Source organism: Apteryx rowi, unplaced genomic scaffold (genome assembly GCF_003343035.1).
Source record: "Apteryx rowi isolate R43461 unplaced genomic scaffold, aptRow1 scaffold_252, whole genome shotgun sequence".
Lineage (NCBI taxonomy): Eukaryota > Metazoa > Chordata > Aves > Apterygiformes > Apterygidae > Apteryx > Apteryx rowi.
The window spans coordinates 1,062,675-1,080,588 of record NW_020448886.1 but is presented as its reverse complement, the minus strand read 5'-3'; the positions used below and the strand labels follow the sequence as shown (position 1 = coordinate 1,080,588).

Sequence of the window (17,914 nt, the reverse complement as noted above, 5' to 3'; positions counted from 1 at the left end):
TCTGAGCCTTTCCTCATGTTTTTGGTGTTTGACTAGAAATAACGTATTTTTTTCCTTTTCAATTTGTAATATACTGGCTCTGTAATGCTATAATGAATCAGACTGCTAGACTCATTGAAAATGTTTTGGGTCACAGTTAGCTTGCCTGATCATCATTATCCAAACAAAACTGACCGTAAAGGATTTAATATAAACATCTTAAGATATTCCTCATGACAGTTAATAATAAAAATTGGGCAGTTTAGGAGAGAGAAGCTTACCTTTACAGACTATAAGTGGGGAGTAGCATTCCATATTTATATATACAATATATATTTTAGAATAATTTATATTTTTGCTTAATCATGAGTGACGTTATTCTCTCAAGTAGTCTTATATTCAACATGAGGGAAAAAAATGGGCATATAATTTGTCTTTGTGTGTGTTCACGTGTGTATTACATGTACTTATTTGTGCCCACTTTTGTTATAAACACAGTATTTAAACACTATCATCAAACTACTACACTGGAAAAAAAGTGAACTTTAAGTTCTTGCTAACATTTTTGTTTAAAATAATTCTTTGTATAGTAAATTCAGCATTACTTTCTAAATGAATTATTATTAAAATTATTACTATTATAAATTAAATTATAAATTAAATTTATTAAAAATAAATGGTGATAGGAATTTAATGTTGTGGCTGTAATTTAACTATTTAATGTTAAAAGCATGAAAATGATTGACTTTTGGTGGCAGGGGAAATGGATAAAGTAACAAAATCATTATTGGACAATTCATTTTGTCAACTTATAAAATATTTGAAGGTAAAATTAAAGGTATACTTAAAACTTTTGTAGGGGGAATATGCAATATGTGCACAAATATTTGGCCTAGATTTAAGGTTGAATGAATCTGGGGGAAAGAGATTCCTTACTTTATTTTTCTGAAATGTTCAAAAAGATACTCAGTCCAGTATATTTGAAGAATATGATGGAAATCTCAAGTCAAATTGCATTTCTTCTAGCCAAAATTATCTGTGTAATATGACAGGATTGGCATTTCCTTACTGTTTTGAAGAGCTAAAAAATAGACACTGGAATTAAGATTTTTATTTTTATAAACTATCTCTAAGTGAGAGCAAATTAATAGAATGTATAATGTGGCATTACTAGTGATTTTTTGTCCCTAACTTTTAAAATATATCTTCCAAGGAAAGAAAATTCCCCAAATTTGTAACAAGAGAAATGGAGAACATGTACATAGAAGAGTTGCGGTCTTCAGTGAATTTGCTCATGGCAAATCTGGAAAGTCTTCCAGTGTCTAAAGGTGGGCCAGAATTTAAACTGCAGAAGTTGAAGCGATCACAGAATTCTGCTTTCTTGGACATAGGAGATGAAAATGAGATTCAGCTATCAAAGTCTGATGTCGTCCTCTCGTTCACATTAGAGGTAATCACACATTTCACCTAACATTTATTGGCAGTTTATATGACTAGGATACCTATTTCTTGATACTTTTTTGTCATTAATCTTTCCTTGATTTTGTGATTACTTCTATCATTTTAATATTTTATGTTAAACAAGTAAATTATGCTCTATCTCTTTGGTAATTAGGCGTTAGAGTGCAAATATATGACAGATTTTCCTCTTGCCCTAGTAGTTGCTTTTGGGTTCAAACAACAATGTGGGCAGGTGAATTTCCCACACAACTGTTGTAACTCTAAACAAATTTCAATGCATTAACCTTGTGTTTACTGGAATTAAGCAGGAAAACCAACCTATAGGGGATCAGTCCCAATCCATATAGAGCTCAACTGATTTCACGAGGAAACCACAAAATACAGCTAGTTGCTCACACATATCTGATTATAGAATCATAGCTTAGGTCTAGTTCTGAAAATGTTCATATCAGGAAATACTGATCCTGAGGAATAGTAAAATCAAGATATTGCCAGAGTGGGTATTTGTCAGTCGGAGGGTACAATATTTGTGTTATGCACTTGAAGAAGCTTCAGTTTATTTAAGACAATGGATAATGCTACAGAATACATATATTATTTTCTACCCAGTTTATAACCAAAAAAAGTTACGTATATCTTTCAAACAATGTATTTTATTAAATGAAGAGAGCATCTGTTTTTTTAATGTTTTAATTTTGAAAGTTCAGATCATTTTTTTTCCTTTGACATCAATGTACACTTATAAATGACAAAAATACCAAGTACTACTATAGTAAGGGCATTTGACTTGCAGACATAAATTGGACAGTTGAAGAAGTTTAAATCTTCTATGTAAGTGTAATAGATAATTGGTATCTGCTACTGTATACAATTTTAATATTACTAGCTAATAGTGCAAAAGCCGAACATCAATTTTCAAAGAGTAGTACAATCCATCATTCTGTGCAGCAAAAAGTATTAGTTCCTCAAACATGCAAAACTGGAGTGTCTTAGTGCTGAAGTGTATGAAACAAAGAAGAACTTTTATAGCTTCTATGCTAAATCCTGTGCATCTCCATCACATGTGCCTTGTCTACCTACAGTTGAATGCAGAGTCAGGAATGATACCATAAATAACCATAACAAAGAATAGTTTTGAAGTACCTAAAAAGTAATGAATGCTTATGCCCTGCCATGTATTTCAATTAAAAGAATTTTTGTTATTATATTTAATGTGGTGGAGAAAAACAAACCAAAGAAAAACAAACCAAAGAACAATGAAAAATAAGTCATCAGAATTTGTCATGTATAGGGCGATTTGTGCTTTCTTGATGTGTGTCGGACATCACAATGTGTTTACCTCCACCATGCCCAAGTAGCATCCTATAGTGTAAGACACCATAATCGCTGAAATGTCCCATTTTTAAAAAGGAAAATAAAGCCTAAAATCAGATTCAAGTGATTATTCAGTTCTGTTGCAATTTTTGTTGGCTTGCTCTCTATGCTGCAACATATCTGTGCCTTGTTGGAAAGCTTTGCACAATGGAAATGGATTGTGCGCAATAAGATGTCAAATCTATGCAGCTTTCAGGCAATTATAATACTTCCATATCTCTTCCCACCCCAATTCTATCATGTCAGTCATTTGCAATAGGTTTGATTATCTCATCTCTCATGCTGGGTAGAAACTAACGTTTTTCTGGGAACAAAGAAAACACTAATGCCTAGTTTTGTCTCCCCCCTAGCCCCCACTACTTTGCAGTGCTGTCTGGTGCTCCGTACATAATTTAGTTATGTGATATAATAGCTGTGTTCATCTGTCTTTCTTCTTCCTTTCCTTAGTGTTCACGTTGTAGCTGCACTCAGGTTAAAAACAATTTTGTGTTTAGTTTTCTGGGTTTTAGCAGACTACAGTCCTTCTGAAATAAGGACTTAATCACTGAGTTACTTGCTCACTGTGTAAGCTAACACTTCTTTTATTTATATTTATTTCTTGTTTTCGATCCCATCAAAAGTAGATTCTAGGCAGTGCTGTCTTGTGTTTTCTAAGAACGATATTAATCTTTTGGGGAAATATATTTTCCTTTGGAATATCTACCTGCATCTACTCAAAACTAGTGCAAATGAATACCAGAAAAATTAATACCAGTCAGCTGTGGTGACTAAATGAAAATCATTGCTCAGGCTAGAATTCCTTTTTGCCTTGGATTACAAAATGTTACACCCCAGCGTTTGAAGGTTGGAAGAAGGTGGTTTTTCACTGCAGACTATTTTTTGGTATGGCTGATGTAATCAATGGCAGCTTTAATATTTTTTGTCAGGTGAGGATCTCAAGAGAAAATTTTGTAGAGGACATGTGTGCGCATGTTTGCATTGCATGCACACGTATAATACAACAGAGTTTTATGAGAATATATACACAAATAAGAACAATGTTAGTTATCCATTATCAAGATAATCCTAACAAGACTAAAGCATTTAATTAATACTAAACTATTTAATTTAGTTTATATGTTGGAAAACAGAAAAGGTGGCCATAATCTTGTAAAGGATCTTGTAGCTTTCTCCTGTGCACCCCTAAACTACTGCATGCTTATCTCATGAGCATGGTGATAATTAGAAAAATACCTTCTGAGAGTTGCTGCACAGGTATGTGAATGAACAGGAACTCTGTGGCATTTTTAAACATTAATCCCCCAAAATAAAATGGGACTACTGCATGTCATTATTAAGGCAGAACAGCAAAGGATGTTAGTAATGTTTATAAAGTTCTGGTGGGAATGGACCTCACTGTCTCTAGGATAGGAGCCACTCTCGTATGTAATCACTGCAAGCAACAATGACTACTTTTGAAAGTTGGATATTTCATCAGAAAGCCTATTTTCAGACCTTTATAAAATAAATAAAATATCATAGTAGTAGCAGAAGATATCTTTTTACTCAGTTATGTTCTTAAGGTGTTGGAAAGTTTGAGAAAGAAATAGACAAACAATATTTAGAAAGCTGTTTATCAGCTAATGAGCTAGTTAATCAGCTGGTGAGAGTTTCCTTTGTAATGAAATGCATTTTTTTCAATGACTAGAATCCAGAAATGCTAGCAAAGACAAATGTGCTATCCAATTAAATTGAAAACTCGAGGGGAAAAATATCAGCATAAACATGAATAAACATGAAGTCTGCATTCAGCAAGGATAATCATTTGACATGTAGAATGGCAGTATAGGAAGTATGAGCTAGAAGGAGCTCTACTGCAGTCTTTCAGTGATCATTGATCACTTTTATAACTATTTGAAATCTTAGATCACAAAAGATGGAAAAGAACAGAGATGGTTACATCATTGTCCCTGAATTGCTGTTATTATTTACAAAGAATAATAGGTGATGTTGATAATTTATGGGTAATTTAAAAATGCTCTAAATGGCCAGTGACTATCATCTCACTATAATGTTATACAATGTGGGCAATTTTGCAAGGCATCTAACCATTACTGTGGCACTAGGTAGGACTAGGTGCTTGCTGACTTAAGAAACTGATTACTTCTAATGAGACCAAAAGTAGTCATTATTTTTGTCACCTTTAAATCAAACAAGTATTCTGTCTTTCATGTTTAGTTCAGCTTTTCTGCAGATTAAATGGACTACATTTTTCCTAGATTCTTCCCATAGGCCCAAATGAGGCTGAAAAGGAAAGCAGCTTTTCCAAAACAAGCTGGAAAACCTGACTTTCTTTTCAAATCTTCTCTGAATTAGAAACATCTGAAGTGTAAAAATTGCAATAATTTCACACTGTGTCAAACTGCAATGTTTATAAAAGACAGAGAGCACTTGAAGTTAGACTGCATTTGGCTCTTTTGAGATATAATTGAGTAGCTCAGAGGAGCTGAAAAACTATGGGATCTGCCAAGCTCAAAATTTCCCTAGTGAGGAAATTTCTCAGCCACGACACAGCTGCGAGAGGTGGCTTTTTTCCCTCTTCTCTTCCCCCTCACCCCCATATGCGCACTGAACTTGACTGCAAGGAGTGTGGTGGGAGAAGGAAAAGGGGTGGGCAGTGGGGAAGAAATTACAGCAGCTGATGGCAAGGCTCTGACCTGCCTTTTGCTCAGGACAACACAAATCGTTTCTGAGATTTAAAAGTTGCAATCTCTACCTCACAGCACCAATTTTTTGAGTGCATTCAGACCCATCAACATCCAGATACTGAGTTCACTGAGCATAGGAGAGAGACATTCATTTATAACAGGGAAGAGTGTTCATCAAATAACATAAGATCTGAGAAAATTGTATAATTGTGTATTTTCTTGACAAATTATTATATCTCTCAGAACCTGTCTGAGAGTTTTGACAAATTAAGTATATTAAGACTTTTAGACTGAAGCATCTATTCTTCACATGTCATAAAATGCCTGTTGGAACTATTAGCATTTGAATTGGAGTGAGTTTTCAGATGTTGTCTAAGTAGAAACAGAGCATAATTTTTCATTGTTAGTGTATGTTGCTGAAATTAGAAAAAGAAGGCAAAATTAAAATTCTTCTGTGTCTGTGAAGAGTAATGTGAGTGGGTTTTTTTTTATTCTTTCTCTTGTGTGGAGCTTAATACTGCAATATCTATGCTATGTAATGTTTTCTGAAATGAGATGGATAAGCTATTTGCTTTCTTTTCTGCAGATTGTTATAATGGAAGTGCAAGGTTTAAAGTCAGTAGCTCCCAATCGGATTGTTTACTGCACGATGGAAGTGGAGGGTGGGGAGAAGCTTCAGACAGACCAAGCAGAAGCTTCCAGGCCACAGTAAGCTATTCTGTCACTTTATACAGGCACCTTTTTATTTTGTATCATGGGAGAATCTAATTTAATATCTGTACAGTTCTTACAGTTAATTTAGGACTAAGGTATAGGAAGTTTGTCTTGGGATGTTACCTTAAATTCTTGCTGGGAAATGGAAACAGAAATTATAGTTAGTTATGATGAGTTAAGTATGATGTGTGAATGATGTCCACATAAATGCCATTGAATGTATATGCGAAGAAAGGAGTTAGAGACTGCGGCATTGTGTTTTTTTCTGAATCCTCTGAAAATACAAACCTTTCAACAGATGTTAGCCTGAGGTGATTTTATGTATTGCAGGTTAACGTGAAGGTGGCCTCATGGAGTGTAACATGTACAATTGGTGAAAAATCAATGCTCAGTAATCAATCTTGACAAAATTTACTCAGCTGCTGAGCCTGTTTCATTTTAAATTATAGGATCCACTTCTTTCAATTAATTTTTGAGGGACACAGTCAGCAAACTGACTCAGAGGGGAAAACATCATGTCATCTGTGGTCGAACCAGTCAGAGTGGCACAAATGAAGAAAATTAAGTGTTTTTTTTTTTAGTTGATTTGTTTGACCTACACGCTGACTTCAGACACTTTTCTCTCTGTTATAATGTCATTTGGAATCTTTTGTAGATAACTTTCCAGACAGCATGTTAGGGTTTTTTACTGGCACCATAGTGTGCCTGATGAAAAACAATTTAAAAATTGCAGTTGCTATGATATCTGAAAAAACGTCTTAAACTAAGTTGGGAGCTAGCTAGCTGAGTTAGCTTCTATTACATTCAGAACACAAATACCGACTTCTGTTAGGTAAAAGAATAAGCAGAGTTTTATGTGCCTCTTTTATGTGTGGGTACGGAGGGGAGGGCAGGAAGTCCTGATGTGGTAAACTTTCTCCACTCATATAGGAGATTGCCTTGACAAGTAAGCCAGCAGTCAGCTATAATAACATATTCAGACCAGCCTTGCAGATTTCTAAGTAGGTGGGACAAGCTGTAAAATTGATTTATCACAGTCCCTGGCTGTGTTCCTTCTGGGCATTGGAATGCTCCATCTTAAAATTTGCATGTTGTACCTGAAACATATGAACAGAGATTTCGAGAAAAACTTCTGAAAGCAATGACAACATAAAAGACACACACTTTGAAAATACATGTGTGAATATAAAAAACACATTACAGTAAGATCATAATTGGGTATGCAGCATTCACTGCTCATCTTTTGACCTGTCAGGGCATTCTTGGGTGGCTCAGGATCCCATGCGAGTTGCAGGGCCTCGTCTTGGAGGGCACTCCTGCAAGTCTTGCTTTCTCTTCAAGCTTAGAGTTGCTCTCGTGCTGTTCTCTGCAGTCATTGCCAATAACCTTTGCCACAATCAAGATTCCCTTTCTTCTGAAGCAGTATCTCTTTTTTCCTCCCCCTTGAACTTGTTATTTTCTGTTTTAAAGGCTTGATTAACCTCTGGTATTATTGGTATTGGTCTGCAAATCTCCTTCTCTCTAAATCAACTAGAATAAACAGATTCTTGGATCTCAGTCAAAATCATTTTCCTTCCAGTAAATGGTTCTTAGATGTTAAGGATTTCTTTGTTTATGTGTAGCTATTTCCAGATACGGTGGGCAAAACGTGGGCAAACGATCTTTGTCAGTTCGTGGTTGACTTATTACATACTGAGGGCTGCAGTTTAAGGTAAAGGTCATAAAACCAGTCAGAATGTATCTACTGTGTATTGACACATCCCATAAAAGCTAATGACAGGTGAGTTGATTTTCATACCTATCAAAGTAGAAGCTTTATGAAAAGGAAGTGTCACAGTAGGTGAAATCAAGACAAGAGCAACCAGAATATTTGTAGGAAAAGGGGTATATAAGTGGTGTTGTATGAATAAAATTCATATGTATTTGTATGAAAAAATATGCATTATTTGAAAGGGGATGATTGAGAGATGCCTGAACTGTACACTGAAAGTACAGGAAGGGGAGTTACCAGTGCTGTAAACCTGCTCTTCTGCAAAACAGGGTGACTTGGAAGGGCACAGCTGATAGAGATGTCTCTAAAATCTCTTTGGTTTTTGTGCTCTTCTGAATCATGCTATGTTCCATTTGTGGCAAGTGCAATTATGAGACATGGGTGTATGGTATGATTATGAGCATATATATAGATGTAGTTTGAGGCAACGGAGGAAAATGTTCAATTAGACAAGCATGAAATTAGCAAATTATGGGCAAACAGTAAAGAAGATGGAGGAAGCTGCCCATGGAATGGAAGATCCTTTATTCCTCACAGTCTAATTTTTATGTTAGAGCCAAATCAGGTCCTCTTGATGGTAGCAGTACTGCTTTTTTGGGTTGGTGACAGAGAGAATTGGGAGGGCTTGGTAGAGTTTTATCAGATAATTGTATTGGTGAAGAAAGTCTAGAACTTATTATTATGAGTTGGGAGGATTCACGAAGTTTCAGGAGACGGTAAGGTCTCTCTCTGTCTCTCTCTGTCTCTGTTTCCCCTGTCCCAGCAAGTTTCCAGTCCTTCTAAAATTTTTATTTTATGATCAATACATCCATCATCTCAAGCAGTTGTCTACCTCCACTTGCCCCCCTGCCTTTTCCAGCACCCATCACTATTTTCTGATATGAATCTCCCAGGGTGATGGGAAGGGTCAGTAATTGGATCTAGGAAGTATGGGAAGTGGCTTTCTGCTCCTGTTAGTAGTGGCGTTGCTGCTGGGAAGAGAGCTGCCTCCTTGTGCCTTCAGTCCTTTGGCAGTAATGGACAAAGTCATGAAGTAGAGGCCAAAAACCAGTGAGGCCAGAACAGTCAGTCCATCTCTTCTCTGATACAGGCAAAAACAAGTTGTCTGCCACCCTAGCCTAGTGCCTACTTTGCCTGCTGCTGGAGCTGGCTTCTTACTAGGATAATTTTCTGTACTCACTTTCTGGTATCAAGGACACTAATCTAATGAGGCTGCAGAAGGAAACACAAAACTCATTGTAAAAAAAAAAAAAAAAGAAAATTTGAGAATTAAGAATGTAGCTCAGTTCAACTCTTTAAATCACTAGCAGGAATAAATCTTAAATAAATGAGAACGTAATTTCAGATTTTATGTAGGACATGCAGCTAGAAAAGGGTAACAAAGCTCTCATACTAAGAGTAGAATGAAGCAGAGATGAAAAATCAATGACTACCATCAGCCTGGGGAAACTGCTAGCAAGAGCTCCAAATCACGTGCTTGTCAGAGGCATTTTCTGTAGTTGGCTTTATAGTTTTGAACCAATAGATATATTTGTTAAGAGAAGCAGAACAGAAAAGTATTTATGCCTATTATTTTCATCTGTGAAGCTCAGTGTGTGAAGTTCAATGCTACTACTCGGTCAGAAGTTTCAAAAGCTTTGACAGTGAGAAGTAGAAAAGTGGTTATTCAGACTAATGCTTTAAAATGGAGTGCAAGCCAATGTGACCTTAGTGTGGAGATTAATGGAAGAGTAATTCAAGTAGAGACTTAATTCAGGATTCATCCACTATTCCAAAATACTGAATATTTTACTCAATGATTTTTATTAATATGCATTTAAGTTTTCCTTTGAGTCTCCAAATGCTTCCATGAGAGTAATGAGGGAATTAGGAAAGCTTTTCCTTCTCAGAGGAGAAGTCAGTCCAGTCAGAGTCCAAGAGAAGAGAATACACTTTTATTCTGGTATCTTAGCATTAAGAAATAGTTTGTGATTTCTTATTGCTTTTAACCCTGTCCGTTTTCTGTCTATTTGAAAAATAATCTTATGAGTTTATATTGAAGTGCTTCATACAATTGTATTCTTCCTTAACAATCTCAGTAAAGCTCTGCTTATAGGTATGTTACTGAGTATTTAATGGTCATTCTAAAATACAAATGCTATAAAACAATATAGTTCGACTGAGGTGAAGTCTTGCAGTTTTACAAAAGGATCAATTATACAGCTTCTCATGCAAAACCTATTAAAATTTTATTACTGCCTCTGAAATGTTTCTTTATTCCTTCCAACTGTTTCCTGCCTTTTAGCCCTGCAGAAAAGCCCTCCAGCATAGACTGTGACCTTTTCTGCTAGAGATCAGTAAGCCTTTAGAGGAACCCCTTCAGTTGTATGAAGCTTTGCGTAACTTTGCTGTAACACCGCAGGGGGTCATCTTGCAAAATCCAGTGCTAATTTCATTTTTCAAATATTACTGATGTTGCTTATTTTTTAGTCCTGTGGAGGCTGATGTCCACATATTTTCTTATCATTAATTTCATTCATTCTGATGTTTAATAATGTGGATCCACATCTTTTGGATATGTACAGTCATGCCTTAAAGATAAAACTAGATGATTGGCTTTTGGGAATATGTTATCTTTTAAGTATATTTAATACTAGAAGTGATATTCTATTGTCAGATATGTATGAAATGTAAAAAGATCATATCTTATATAACGAGAAAATTTTAATGCAACCAGCATATTCTTCATGTAAACAAGACAAATCAGATGATCATTTCTGCCTGCAGTGATATATAAACCTTATAAAAAGGTGTATTATGTATTAGAAGCATACAAAGAATGGATGATTAAATATCTGACCAGAGGGGGCAGGGAATCTCAGTCAAGACCTCACAAATAAAGTTAATACTGCTTGCTTTATTTTTATTCAGTACTCTACCATCATTAATTCCATACACTATCTGAAGGGTGGCAGTCAGTACTTGTGGATACATAATTAAGGATTATTTGGCAAAAATTTTATATAAGAGTTAAAAAAAGAAATAGCCTAAAGTTTTTAATTTAGAACTTCCTGAGATGACATGCTTGCTCATGGGGAAAAAAAATATATATTTTTTTAATATAATGTTTTGATAATATTCCCTAAGATGGAATTTCTGGAGACAAAAGAAGTAGACAGCATTAATAACCTGTGACAATAATGTTCCAAGCATAGGTTAGTTTTATTTCTTCAACACGATCCCTGCAGCTTTTTAATTTTTATTTTTAATTAAGAGAAACATAGAGATGATAATACCCGCAGCTGTCGTCTAACTTGTGTGCTTGCAAGACAGGTATACAGCATGTAAGGAAAAGGAAAGGCACACCTATATTTTGTTTCACCTGTTATTGATCTGTGTCTCATTCAGCTACACAAACGAGATTAATTTCAGTCAGTAAGAGTTCAGCTGTCCCATTACTCTTCATTAATCATTCCTTGTACTGTTCACATGTGGAGGAACCTATGCTATTTCTCAGGACTCCTTTACTCTTGCACCGGAGGAAACGCAGAATGTAAAAGTTGTGCCTGCCTCATATTGCTTCAAGTCTAAAGATAAGACTGGAGACTGAAGATAGGAAGAAACTAGGAACAGAGAAACACAAATAAATTGTTAGACAAGATTTACTAATCCGATAGGCAGTAGTCATAATGGTCTGTTGCTGGCAACCCACCTAACTCACACCTAAGGGTGTGTTTGTTTTTCAGGTGGTTTTTTGGGGGGGTGCCTGTTTGTTAAAATGAGTATCCTTGCACATGAGATTTTTAAAGAGGGATAATGAGCTTGCAGTTTTATAGTGCCTGATCTAACTGTGCCTAGCTTGTTTTCATACACTTTCTGTTGTATCTTCTGAGGACAAATTCTATTTAGGATTTAGCTTCTAAAACAGTTTCTTTTACTTTATGGGTTTCACCTATTCTTTTGGCTGTTACCTATGGAAGTTGTTTAATTACAGGTACGGGCAGTGAGGTGATCCAGAGGTGATCTTGCAGATGATCCCCAAGTGGAATTGTTCAGCATGCTATGGTGCAGAATCTCTTGGCATCCAAACTTATTTTCATTAAGGCATAGATATATTTTATGCATCATTTTAGGAAATTCACAGAAGTGATGCTGTATCTAAAAGAACCACTGAGCAGTGCTTCTGGTAAGGTTATTTCAAAGGCTAACACCTTAGAGACATAATTTATGTTATCCAGGTAAAGATGAAATAGGATATACAGTTGTTCCAGTAATCTCAGCATTTCTGAGCTGGCCTCTTCATGTTTCTACCTGAGGAATTCTCCTTTCTTTCTCTGTTTCTGGCACTGTTGTTGCTCTAGAAGCAGCTTTCATCAGCACAACTTTTCCAAGCAGGGGTACAGAGAGCAATGAGGTGCCAACTCTTTTCTGTGTTTTCTGCACTTGTCTCCTGTTTGAAACTTCACTGACATGAGAGTAGAATTTCTTGCTTCTAACTTTCAAATTATATGAAGTAGGAATGTACATTTGAACTTGTTCAAATTCACCTGCTTAATTCACCAGCTCAGATTAGACGTCTACAGAAGACACAAACAAATTGTACCCTAAACATATGATTTTCTTTCCACTGGTTGTAAATGGAATGCAGATGACTAACTCAGGTGCAATGTCTGTGTTGTAGGCATCTAAACTGGGTGAGATGAATCTCACCCATTACTAATTCAAAACATCTCCAATGTTTATTATTAAATTTTAATAACTGCTTTTGGCTGTAAAATGATCTTTGAACCCTTTTCCTCATGGTTAATCAGAAAAAAGAAAAAGGCGTTTTAAAGTGCTCTGCTCTGCATTTTGTTTTCTCCAGAGAAGGACTGAATTTCCTATTCATGTTAGTTCTTCCAAGTTCTCAGCTTTTCTGAAATAATTGCACTCCATGAGGCTCTGCTTCCCTGGAGTTTTGCTCCTGTGTCATAGTGCCCACAGGTTTTTACCATCTCCTTTTTTGCGTGATCTTACATGTAGGAAATTAAGGCACAAAAAGATTTGGATGCTAAATTTTAGGTATTTTGCATTATACATCATTAAATTTATTCATTACACATCTCTAGGTCAATACAGTTGTCTGTGGGTTTCTGTAAATCAGACTTATCCATATTGGAAACTTCATCTGAAAATAGCTAAGGTCAAACAGTTGATTTGTAAAGGCTGCTTTAAGTGACTTTTCCAGCATTACACAGAAACTTTGTGGCACAAGCAGTCCAGTTCAACGGGGAGGAATTTGACAGATTTACTCAGCGACTTATCTATTGATTTCCTACTGATTCTTGGACACTGGTACAATGCAAATTTTCTTTAAATCCTTACTCAACCTATAAGTCATACTTCACTGATGCATTGCTGCAGAACAGTAAGGAAGGTGTAAGGTTATCTCTGTGTGGCCTGAATTCTTTGTCAATCTGAAATGAAGTATCACCTAATAAAATTAAGAAATGTGGAGTTAAGATGCTGCAGGGCAATGTTTTAAATTGAAGCCGTACTTGTTTCCACTGAACTAAAAATACCTCATTTTAAAGATACAGGAAAGCAGTGAAGTAAAATGACTAAAAATGAGTTCACACATTTACATATATTTATTATATTTGTCTGTAATATTGACTTACTTATAAAATAATTATAATTTATGTCACAAGTGAATGTTGATGTGAAAAATATAGAAAACATGGCCAAGGTGACCAGTATTTTTAAATAAATGTTTTGGAATTTTAGGAAAGTCAATGGGATAAAGATTATGACAGGAAACAAAGCATGTCTGCTTTCATAAAATAGGTTTGCCTGAGTTGTATAATGATTGTTATTATTTGTTCCAAGATTCATCCTTATATCTTCAATAGATAAATTCCATCATGACTTTCATTTTGTCATATTTTAGAAAGTCATTCTTCTTTGCATTGTCCTGGTTGGGGCAATTCACAAAGTAGGGATTGAAGAAATTACCTTTTAAAAATTAGATGCTGCGAACAGATACCATGTATGCCTGTCTAGTATCCAGCTGTGAAGAGGAAAAAGAAAATTGCCAGCAGGAAATTATCTGATGTTTTCTTGGCTTTACAAAGAAAAAGATGAAGAAGAAAAATACACACTCATTGCAGCCTGTGTTCTGGATTAATGATGGAAGAGTTTCACAAAAGGGATATGGATTCAGCTGAGAATTTTAATGACAATTTTATACAGTTATTCTTGACGTCTGATCAATTGCTTGCTCCTTTAGAGAAAGGAAATAATAGCTAATCAGCCTAAGTATAAAGAGCCATATGATATCCCCAAGAAAAAGATATGGAATTTCTAAAATAAATAAGTTTCTATGCTATGTTCTGTCATTGATTGCTATTTTATATTGTCTAAGAGATTTTCCCCCTCTCTTATTACAAAGAAATATTCATCTTCTACAGGCTTTAATATTAAAAGATAATTGAAACTTGACTGGATATTAACCTGAATAATCTGATCTAATTGGCCTTGTTTTGAGCAAGGGTTGAACTAGATGACCTCCAGAAGTTCCTTCCAACCTAAATTTTGCTATGATTCTACAGTTAACCCCCAAAATATTTTCTATATCCTATCTACATAAGAGATTTGTGAAAAACACTGTTGTGAGAAGGGAATATTTACAGATCTAGGCAACAAGTGTAGCATTGTGGAATGGAATAATTGGGGTGAGAGTAGGAAGGAGATAAGTTGGTTGTAATCACTACTCTGTTTGGGTAGTGAGCAATAAAGATAATCCTTCTTCTGGCAGAGCATGTTATTTTTTTATTTTCTTCTCCGTAGTCTTTTTGATTGTTCTGGCTAATTCCTGGTGTTCCTCACTTTGCTTCTATGTTCTGGGCATGTTAATAAAGTGACTGAAGGCAATCAGAATTTCTGCCCCAGTGTGGTGGTTGCGCTTCTGAAGACTGGTGCTTTCGTACACTGTGTTCTGCTGCAGGACTTAGGCCTCAAACAGGAAGCTGGTAAGATGAGGCTTTTGTGATTAGTAGGTTCTCTGTTCAGAGTTTGAAGTCCCCGGTACATTAACCCTCCTCAGATAGGGTCGTTTCTGGACAGTGTGTAATTCCCTGAAATATTTCTTTTTTGATACAATAATAAATGTTGTGTCCTGTTTTTCTAATTGACAGATTACTTTGTCTTCCAACTGCTTTGTCCCAAACTATTTCACAACTTCCTGGTACAGGAGCTGCTTTAGAATGACCATCTACTCTTACAGTGTGTATTGTCATTACACGTTTCTTGTAAGACTGGTATTAGTTTTACGTTTAATTTTACAGTGCATTTTGGAAACCTTGGGGCCTTAAAGATGCATGTCCCACTGTTAACTCTTTCACTATAGTAATCAAGGCTTAGAGAAGACTGTTTATCTACTGCTTAATGTACATGATATATCTGTTTCCATCTTCATTCCCACCTGATCCACTGCAAATGTGGCTAATATTTTGCAGATAGATGTAAGCTTTCTCTAACATTGTACTAAAGTATCTAAACGTGTGATACAGCTTTGAACTGGAAGACATTCAGCTATGAATAGTGGTGTTAGCCAAAGCCAATTAAATCCTGCTTAGAAGAAAAATGTCTTGAATCAAGCTAACTGTCATACTAATTTAGCTATATGGTGTCTGGCTGGGTCAAAGTGGAGGCAGAAGCAGCTTACATCTGCCTGCAAAGTATCATGTAGATACAGCCAGATGGTTGGAAGTCTGTCAAAAACGTTGGGGAGGGAAGGATTACCTCAAATTTTACCTTTGGCAGAATGGATTTGAAGTTTTTCGTTCAAAGCATTCTTCACCTGCCTTGCTTTTTGGTAAATGAACTGTTGAAACTTAATTGTTTATGAGCAACAGTTGATGTGAAAAACATTCCTTTAGCTTTCTCTTTGTTTTGACATGATCCGACTGTCCCATGTTACATTTTCAAAATATACTGTTCTTAAATCTTGGTTGGAAGTGACTTTTCAAAAATTTGCTTAGATTTGTTGTAAACAAAACAATAAGATTATATTGGACATAATTTCTAAACATATGATCAGATGTAGTGTTTGGATCAGAGGAAATTTTATGTTTTTATTCAGTTTTGGTTTGTTGTTTTGAGTGAAGAGAAAGGTTGAGGAAAAGGGGTAAAAAGAAGGAAGTTTTTTTCTTTTGAGCCATCAGGTTAAGAACAGTTTGTGAATCTCAAATTGTGACACCCAAAAAACTATAGTTCACCACACTGAGTGGACTCTTCTTTGCTGTCACTGTGTTATTATGTGCATGAATCCTCAGAGGTAGATGTCAGGACATCCAGTCCTGTAAGAATACAAAATAGTCTACTGATCACATAAAGAAAGAAAATTTATAGATCATGAAATTTTTAAATAACCTCTTTGCATATAAAGTGTGAATCCACAGATTAATGTGTCTATTTAAAAGTAATACCAGCAGACTGAGAGTAGGAGGACAACAGAAACAGAGGCAGAGTAATGTGGACAGCTGATGAGAACAGTAGGAGTCAGAAAGAGAAGTAAAAGTAATTTCAGAATAAAAGAGAAGTGGTATAATAGATGGAACACTGAAGTTTTCTGATTTGATTGCTGGCTCTTCCCCTGATAGACTATGCAGGTTCAGATAGGTCATTCCATTTGTGATCTGTTTATGTTTTCCCACATCTTTAGAATGAGGTGACAACATCTTTCTGCTTCATAAAAGCACTGTCAGTTCACCAAAACTGGTAAAACATTTTGAAAATTTCAAGTGCCACACATACAAAATAACATGAAAAAAATAGATGCTGCAGCTTTAAAGGCGTTGAGATGGATTCATAATTTTCTTTCTCAAGTTTAGAAGCTCAGTGAGTATGTATATAGAAACTTTGAGAGCATAATGTGTCATGTGTCCCTCACCAGCCACTAACTGGGTTTGAAAGTCGGTGGGAGACAGGAGTCTCTCATGGATTCTTCACACAATACACAGCAATGGTTCCCAGCTCCTGTCAGTCTTGCATACGCTTGAAAATCTTCTCCCTGACTTGTCTTGGGTTCCTGCAATGTAGGAAGCTGATTCTTGCCTCAAGAAATGTGAGATGGGAAAGGAAGACTAAGTAATAACTTATTCATACACTTTTATGCTTGTAATGAAAATACTTGTCATAATAGCCTTATGTAAATAGTGTTGGAGTGCACTGTTTTCATTTTTCAGTGTAAAAAGACTAAATGACTGTTTTTACTTAGTTGCTTATTATGCATTGAGCCTCTCTTTGGTATTCCTTTCTGTTATTCATTTGAGACATTTTTGCTTTGAAGAAAAATAATGCACAGTTTTGTCATTTTACTTTTTTATAATTTATTTTTTCAGATATTTATAATGTTGTATGTTTAAAAAGAAATACATGAGTACGCCTAGTGGGCATAGTTCTATGAGAAATGGTTAGTGATTTCAAGCTTTGTTAATTACCTTATTTAAAACACAATAATTATTTTTTATGAAAAGCAAACCCTGAAAAATCCCAAATGATCAGATTCCTGAATGAAAAAAAATCCAAATGATCAGAATATATATCAAATATAGCACAAGATAGCTATTGTAAAGGAGCTTTACAATATACCACACCCATCAAAACAGTGTTTCCTTGCTGTAGCCCAAATAAGAGTCAGATTCAGAGCTGTCAGTTCTTCAGAATACAGTTCCAAGAAGAGAATGTCAATGTTTTCATAGAATCACAGAATCACAGAATCGCTGAGGTTGGAAGGGACCTCTGGAGATCATCTAGTCCAACACCCCTGCTCAAGCAGGGTCACCTAGAGCACGTTGCACAGGATCGCGTCCAGGCGGGTTTTGAATATCTCCAGAGAAGGAGACTCCACAACCTCTCTGGGCAACCTGTTCCAGTGCTCTGTCACCCTCACAGTGAAGAAGTATTT

General features: G+C 35.7%; 1 protein-coding gene across 14 annotated transcripts in view; it reads left to right on the top strand.

Annotated features, from left to right (window-relative positions):
- Window positions 1-17,914, top strand: part of CADPS2 (calcium dependent secretion activator 2) — a 337,297-nt gene that overhangs the window by 135,586 nt on the left and 183,797 nt on the right. For all 14 annotated transcript variants that reach the window (XM_026067041.1, XM_026067039.1, XM_026067036.1 and 11 more), the window contains exons 5-6: window positions 1,193-1,429; window positions 6,088-6,209. In XM_026067041.1, the coding sequence (XP_025922826.1) occupies window positions 1,193-1,429; window positions 6,088-6,209 (359 nt within the window). The remainder of the gene's footprint in view (window positions 1-1,192; window positions 1,430-6,087; window positions 6,210-17,914) is intronic.